Source organism: Papio anubis, unplaced genomic scaffold (genome assembly GCF_008728515.1).
Source record: "Papio anubis isolate 15944 unplaced genomic scaffold, Panubis1.0 scaffold2057, whole genome shotgun sequence".
In the NCBI taxonomy this organism is placed as follows: Eukaryota; Metazoa; Chordata; class Mammalia; order Primates; family Cercopithecidae; genus Papio; species Papio anubis.
Window position 1 is genome coordinate 1 of NW_022162085.1, and position 8,098 is coordinate 8,098.

At 50.7% G+C, this 8,098-nt stretch overlaps 1 protein-coding gene across 1 annotated transcript; it reads right to left on the bottom strand.

The window, feature by feature from the left end:
* Window positions 1–2,269: 2,269 nt before the first annotated feature.
* DNAI2 (dynein axonemal intermediate chain 2) lies at window positions 2,270–7,099 on the bottom strand. Its single transcript, XM_031661623.1, has 2 exons — window positions 6,545–7,099; window positions 2,270–2,861 (listed from the first exon to the last, which is right to left on the bottom strand). The coding sequence occupies exons 1-2, from the start codon at window positions 6,857–6,859 to the stop codon at window positions 2,634–2,636; spliced, it is 543 nt and encodes a 180-aa protein (XP_031517483.1). The 5' UTR covers window positions 6,860–7,099; the 3' UTR covers window positions 2,270–2,633.
* Window positions 7,100–8,098: the final 999 nt, after the last annotated feature.

Below are 8,098 nucleotides of genomic sequence, written 5' to 3' on the forward strand. Positions count from 1 at the left end.
GAACTGTGGGGAAAAGAAAGAGAGATCAGACTGTTACTGTGTCTATACAGAAAGAAGTAGACATAAGAGACTCCATTTTGTTCTGTATTTGAGATGCTGTTAATCTCTGACCCTACCCCCAACCTTGTCCTTGCAAGAGACATGTGCTGTGGTGACTCAAGGTTTAAAGGATTTTGGGCTGTGCAGGGTGTGCTGTGTTAAACAAGTGCCTGAAGGCAGTATGCTTGTGAAAAGTCATCACCATTCTCTTAATCTCAAGTACTCAGGGACACATACACTGCCAAAGTTCACAGGGACCTCTGCCTAGGAAAGCTAGGTATTGTCCAAGGTTTCTCCCCATGTGATAGTCTGAAATATGGCCTTGTGGGAAGGGAAAGACCTAATCGTCCCCCAGCCTGACACCCATGAAGGGTCTGTGCTAAGGAGGATTAATATAAGAGGAAAGAAGGCCTCTTGGCAGTTGAGATAGAGAAAAGCATCTGTCTCTTGCCTATCCCTGGGCAATGGAACATCTCGGTGTAAAACCCGATTGAATGTTCTCTTTACTGAGATGGGACAAAACCGCCTTAGGGCGAAAGGTGGGACTTGCTAGCAATGCTGCTCTTTATGCACTAAAAAGGTTTATGGAGATGTTTGCATATGTATATCAAGGCACAGCACTTTTCCTTAAACTTATTCATGTCACAGAGATGTTTATTCATATGTCTTACTGCTGACCTTCTCCCTATGATGATCCTATCATCCTGCCACTTCCCTTTTTCTAAGATGGTAAAGATAATGATCAATAAATACTGAGGGAACTCAGAGACCGGTGCTGGAGCGGGTCCTCTGTATGCTGAGCACCGGTCTCCTGGGCCCACTTTTTCTTTCTCTATAGTTTGTCCCTGTGTCTATTTCTTTTCTCAAGTCTCTCGTTCCACCTAACGAGAAACGCCCACAGGTGTGGAGGGGCAGGCCACCCCTTCAGGAACAATGCTCTGCCCTTCTCAGCCAGCGTTCCTACCCCTGTAGAATGACATCGAACCAGGTTTCTGCTCCCAAAGCAAGGACTGGCTGAGTCACAAGCCCTGGGGAGCTCCTTAACAAGCCCATTCCTAGGCTAAGCCTAAGATTCTGTTAGTACCCCCAGGGTTGGGGCTGGGAATCTGGATTTTAAAAAAAATCACTCCTCAGCCAGGCACGGTGGCTCGTGCCTGTAATCCCAGCACTTTGGGAGTCCGAGGCAGGTGGATCACCTGAGGTCAGGAGTTCGAGACCAGCCTGGCCAACATGGTGAAACTCTGTCTCTATTAAAAATACAAAAATTAGCTGGGCGTGCTGGCATGCGCCTGTAGTCCCAGCTACAGGGGAAGAAGAGGCAGGAGAATCGCTTGAACTTGGGAGGCGGAGGTTGCAGAGAGCCAAGATCCTGCCATTGCACTCCAGCCTGGGGGACACAGCAAGACTCCGTCTCAAAAACAAACAAACAAAAACTCCTCCCAGGAGATTCTGATGCAAACAGATGTGGGAAGCACTGGAACCAAAGATGCTCATTAGGGTTGATGGTGGCACTGACATTGCAGGAGTCTGTGGCTCTGTGGGCAGGAAAGGAGCCCCAGGATGTTTTTTTTTTAGCAAGAGAAAAAAGGAATTTATTTATACATCAATGGACAATACCCACGGGAGCGCCCGGCAGTGAGTGACTCAAGGGGGTGGTTAGAATTCGGGCTTATTACCTAACTTAGGAGATGAAGAGGAGGAGGAGAAAGGGCACTTTTAGGCAAGGTACATGGGCCCTAAGAAAAACGGAGGGGGATGTGATAGTCCAAGCTTCTCTGGTCTAACCATTGTGCCTGCCAGCCGTCTCTGGGCTCCTTGTCTAAGCTGGGCTCCCCTCAGAGGAGTGGGCACTGAGCAAGACAGGCTATGCCACATTGCTGAATCGTACCAAGGCACCCACATTTCCCAGCCAAGCTTCCTGGGTTCACACCCCAGCTCGGCTCCTCACTAGCTGGGAGAGCAGGAGCGAGCAGCTTGGCCTCTCTGTAGCCCATTTCCCTGACATGAAAAATGAGATGAGGAGAAGAGCAACGCTGCCTCCTCCTAAGGGTATTTTGAGGATTATGAAAATTAAGCCAGCCAGGCGCAGTGGCTTATGCCTGTAATCACAACACTTTGGGAGGCCGAGGTGGGCAGATCACCTGAGGTCAGGAGTTCAAGACCAGCCTGGCCAATGTGGCGAAACCCCATCTCGACTAAAAATACAAAAATGAGCTGGGCATGGTGGCAGGTGCTTGTAGTCTCAGCTACTCGGGAGGCTGAGGCAGGAGAGTCACTTGAACCTGGGAGGTGGAGGTTGCAGTGAGCCGAGATCATGCCACTGCATTCAGTCTGGGGAATTAAGCAAGGCTGTGTCTAAAAAAAAAAAAGGAAAGAAAATTAAGCCATGGCCATTATTTTTAGCAGCTGGGTGGTTTGCAGCCTGTCGCTTCGTGGAGTGGCTGAGCAAGTCACTTGCTAACACGAGTTTGGGTGTTTGTGGAAGGCTTTTTTCTCCATTTTACATATGGAGGCTCAGGACTCTCCCGGGCCCAGCTGGGCTCCCTCCATCCCCTCCTGCCCTCTGCATCCCCTCCCGTCCCCAGCATTGCCTCTTACTTGGTCCACATGATGGACGATTCCCGGCTGTCTTCAGACCAGATGCGGGCTGTCCAGTCACCAACTGTCAGGAAGTTCTTCGGGTAGAAGGGGTTTCTCTGGAGGGCATAGATGGGGCCATGATGGCCCGGGAAGGTGCACAAATTCTTCTCAGCTGATGTCTTGGCCTTGCGGTTGCAGGAGATGATGATGCCCTGCTCAGTCCCCACCATGAACTTGGTGGGCTGTGGAAGGAGTGACACGGGAGGGGAAGGCTCCATGAACCGACAACTCGGATTAGCGGTCATGGACAGGAGCCTGCTTGGGAGGTCTGCAGGCCCTAGAAAGGCCCTCAGATAAAGCCTCGGCAAGGGCTGTGGCCCCTCCTGGAGAGCTGTCCCCACTCTTCCCGGGCTCCTCAGACTCCACCTTTCTGGAAGTTGCTCAAGGAGCCTGTGCTGAATGAAGTCCTCCCTGGCTCCTCCAGTCCTGGAGGGTCACCACTAGCCCCTTCTGCAGAGCATCACTGTGTCCTTGAAGCATTTGGCCATCAAGATCCTGAATGTTTGTTTACAGAGAGTAAAGAAGACCCAGGGAGGGGACGAGGGTGGTCCACCACTCACAGGATGGCAGCAGAGTTTCCTGGCAGCAGGACAGTGACATTGTCTAGCACTGGGTCCAGGCTGGTGTCCCTGAGATCTCAGAGCAGGTGACCAACCAGCATTCAGGAAGCCACCTGGCAGTCAGTGATGTAATTCGTCCCCCTACTGCTGGTGGGTGAGCTCTTTGAGGGGTGCAAGCTTGTCTGACATGGGTCCATCGCCCAAGAACTGAGCTTTAGTAGTTACTCACTTGCTGCGACTGAATGCACAAAGGCCAGTTCCGACTCCTGACCCAGTGTCTCCATGCCTTGAGCATGACCCCTCCGGCTCATGCAATGCCCTGCCTTGTTTACTGTTCCATGTCTCACCTCCGGCTAGGACTGGACAACCTCCACCAGCAGGCCAGAGCTTCAATGGCACTGTGTCCCCAGCATTCCAAATGGAAAGAACAGCTGGAGGGAGGCAGGGAGGGGCACGCTTGAGGGGAGGGACTTTGTCAGCGGGCCCAGGGATGTCCTCTGCCGGTGTGAACCTGCCCCAGAGCTCCCAGGTTTTAGGAGTTGCAGTGAGCCAAGATCATGCCACTGCACTCCAGCCTGGCCTACAGAGCAAGACTCCACCTCAAAAAAAAAAAAAAAAAAAGAAGAAAGAAAGAAAGAAAAAAGAAAAAAAAATGAAAAAAGAACTCCTAGTTTATTTTATTTATTAAGACAGGATCTGGCTCCATTGCCCAGGATGGAGTGCAGTGGTAACGACCTCGCTCACTGCATCCTGACCTTCTGGGCTCAAGCAATACTCCCACCTCAGCCTCCCACGAGCTGGGACCACAAGCACACACCAATTAGGGTCAGCTATTCTTAGAGTTTTTAGAGACAGGTCTCCCTATGTTGTCCAGACTGGTCTCAAACTCCTGTCAAGCGATCTGCATTGCCTGCTCCCAAAGTGCTGGGATTTCAGACCTGAGCCACTGCACCCACAGCCCCTCCCAGGTTTTTATTTTATTTTAAAAAAAATGTATTGTTTTGTTGTGCATTTTCTTCTACCAGAAAATTACTAAAATGATAAATATAAAATCTCTAGAAAATACCCAGAATATGGGCCAGGTGTGGTGGCTGAGGCATGAAAATCACTTGAACCCGGGAGGCAGAGGTTGCAGTGAGCCAAGATCATGTCACTGCACTCCAGCCTGGGCAACAGAGTGAGACTCTGTCTCAAAAAAGAAAAGAAGAAAAAAAAAATTAGACTGGCGTGGTGGCATGCGCCTGTGATCCCAGCTACTCAAGAGGTTGAGGCTTGAGCCCAGAAGGTAGATGTTGCAGTAAGCTGAGATCACACAACTGCACTCCAGCATGGGCAACAGAACGAAACCATGTCTCAACAAAACAAAACAAAAATCTGGGCTTCAAGTTGGGTGTTAAGGGCAAGTGAAAAGACCAAGCTTAAGAGGTCCAGAGAAGAAAGTATTCAAGCCGACTACACGCTGCCCGTCAGTGAGCCGAGGAGAAAGGCCACCCAGATCTGAGTGGCCCATCGTGCCTCTGGCCTCAGACTTCGTGGCGGGCTGCGCGGGACACCCTGGGCCTTACAGTTGGAACCCTGGGTTTGAGTCCCGCTTTACCAGGTACTAGGACTCACAATGTAATCTCACGAAGACTCATTGTGTGTATCTGGCAAGTATGGATAAAAACTTTACCCCACGAAATGGTTATAGGCGATTGCACGAGCTTATGAAATCAGGCAGCCACAAGTGTTCAGCACACCGTGTGTACCCTGCAAGGGCCAGACATGGAGGAGATGGCCCTAGTTGTGATGTGGTTGTATGTCTAGCACTTGGCCTAGAAAGCCTTGCCTCTGGGACAGAATGTTCTCCTGAGCCCTCGCCACCCCAACCTCCATTCCCAGTGCCTTGTCCTCTGGGGAGGGGTCAGTTGGCTTGTCTCCTCATCCCACCAACATTCATCTCTCAGCCTTGAGCTAGGGTTGCCCAGGCAGGTTCGAGGCCAGAGCCTCCCAAAGCCCTAGGAATGATGGCACATGACCCTGAAGCAAACAAGTGACACCTCCAACGGGGAACCAGGTCTGGGCTGCACTGAGACATAAACCAAGACTCAGCCCATGCCAAAACCAACAACAAGGGAAAGGTATCTTCTTACTCTAGTGAGGAAGTCTTCCTTTACTGCTTCTAGAAGCTTCCCTCCTCTAACACATTTGCATTATGCTCAAACTTTGATATTTCCTGTTTTTCTTTTATTTTCTTTGTTTTTTTGAGATGGAGTTTCACTCTTGTCGCCCAGGCTGGAGTGCAATGACACTATCTTGGCTCACTGCAACCTCTGACTCCCAGGTTCAAGCGATTCTCTGCCTCAGCCCTCCTGAGAAGGATTACAGGCATGCACCTCCATGCCCAGCTAATATTTGCAGAGATGGCTTTTTCGATATTGGTCAGACTGGTCTTGAACTCCCAACCTCAGTTGATCCGCCCACCTTGGCCTCTCAAAATGCCAGGATTACAGGTGAGCCAATCGCGGTCTCGCCCTTTTCTCTATAGGGATAGGTCTTGCTATGTTGCCCAGGCTGGTCTTGAACTTCTGCCTGGCGGATCCTCCCGCACCTCCCAAAGTTGATTACAGGAGCCACTATGCCTGGCTTCACATTGATACTTTTCTTCCTTTCTTTTTCTTTCTTTCCTTCCTTCCTTCCTTTTTCTTTCCTTTTTTTCCTCTCTCTCCCTCTCTTTCTTGCTTTCTTTTTTGGTAAAGATTTGGGGGGTCTTACTTGCCTCCCAAAGTGCTGGGATTACAGACGTGACCCACCTTGCCTACCCTGAACTTTGATATTTCTTTGTCATTCTTTCTCAGTTACTGAACACCAAGACCATGCATGTGCTCTGGTTTTCCAAGGAGCCTGGTCTGACCTCATTTCCCCAGAGGAAGGCAGGTGACCAGCCTAGGGCCCCAATGCCAGGCAGGGCCAGGACCTGGGTTGGAGTCTAGGCCTCCCTATGTTGGTCCTGGGCGTGACCTTCCCCAGGAAACAGGGCTTTTCTGGAATTGTCCTGTCAAAAGATTGCCCTCTGTGTTCAGCTGGGCCACGGGCCAAAAGATGACTTGGTGCCACGACAACGGTGTCCTTCTTCGAGAAGCTCTGCTGCCCCCTGCTGGAAAGTTGTTGTAAAGGCCACACACGTCTAGGATGGGGGCAGTGAGGTTGGCCTCCCTGGGCTGGTGCTGGGTTCCACAAGCACCTGATATCCTAACAATGGCCTGTCTTTAGCCCTGGCTGCCCTGGCAATGCAAGTCAGGGAAGGGACAGCAAGGGACACTCACCAAAGTAGATTCGAACTCCAGGAAGATGGCCCCCAAGGCATTTTCCAACTGCTCCTTTTTGGTGATGTCCATGATCACAACCTCAGTGGGCTCACTCATCTTTCGGATGTCCCACCACATGACCTGGCAGGAGGTGGGACGACAGTGAGACCTCGAGGCCCTGTATTTCCCCTGGCTTTTGCCTTTTCCACCCTCACCCCACCTTCCTGGGGTCAGCCACTGGGCCACAAAAGATGGAGCTCCCAGCAATCCGTGGGAGCAAATACACTTTGAGGATTGCTGCTCTGTCCACAGTTCCCACACCTGGCTGATCATCAGAGTCACCGACAAGCTTCATACAACCCAGATGCTGAGGCCTTGCCCTCGACCTACTGAATCAAAACCTCCAGGGGCAAGGCCAAGAATCCGTGTATGCCAACACTCCCCTCAATAAGGCGATATCCAGCAATGTTAAAAATACATGTGTGGAGCCAGGCGTGGTGGCTCACGCCTGTAATCCCAGCACTTTGGGAGGCCGAGGTGGGCGGATCACGAGGGCAGGAGATCAAGACTATCCTGTCTAACATGGTGAAACCCTATCTCTACTAAAAAAAAAAATAATAATACAAAAATTAGCCGGGCGTGGTGGCGGGCGCCTGTAGTCCCAGATACTCTGGAGGCTGAGGCAGGAGAATGGCATGAACCCAGGAGGCGGAGCTTGCAGTGAGCCAAGATGGCGCCACTGTACTTCAGCCTGGGTGACAGAGCAAGACTCCATCTCAAAAAAAAAAAAAAAAGCATGTGTGCTCTGACCTAGAAGTCCCACTGCCAGCAATGTCTGCTGTAGATGTATCCCTGCATGTGTGCAATAATCTGTGTATAAAGATGCTCTTTGCTACATTTTTTGGGGGGTAGCAACAAAATATTAGAATCCATATATAAATTATGGTACACCCACAGGATGCAATTATTAACAGGCAGGGGGCGGCGGTGTATGAAACATGAAACTGTCTCCAAGGTACACACAATGAAAAACATCAAGTACAGACTAGTGTGTAAAGTGTGCAAAAAGAAAGAGTGAAGAAGAGAGATGTGTTTCCTTGCATATGCAGAGACTAGCTCCGAAGGCAGACACAGGAGAGGGAGGGAGAGGAGGAAGTGCAGGCAGAGGTGAGAGGAAGGCATTTTCTTTTTTGCACTCTTTAGATTCTATTCCGAGGGCATGTATTATCACCACTCAATTTAAAAATAAAGTACATGGCCGGGCGCGGTGGCTCATGGCTGTAATCCCAGCACTTTGGGAGGCCGAGGTGGGTGGATCACCTGAGGTCAGAGTTCGAGACCAGCCTGGTCAACATAGTGAGGCACCATCTCTGCTAAGAATAAAAAATTAGCCAGGCATGGTGGCAGGCATCTGTAGTCCCAGCTACTCGGGAGGCTGAGGCAGGAGAATTGCTTGAACCCAGGAGGCGGAGGTTGCAGTGAACCGAGATCGCGCCATTGCACTCCAGCCTGGGCAACAAGAGTGAAACTCTGTCTCAAAATAAAATGTGTTAAAGGAAATGTCCCCAGGGA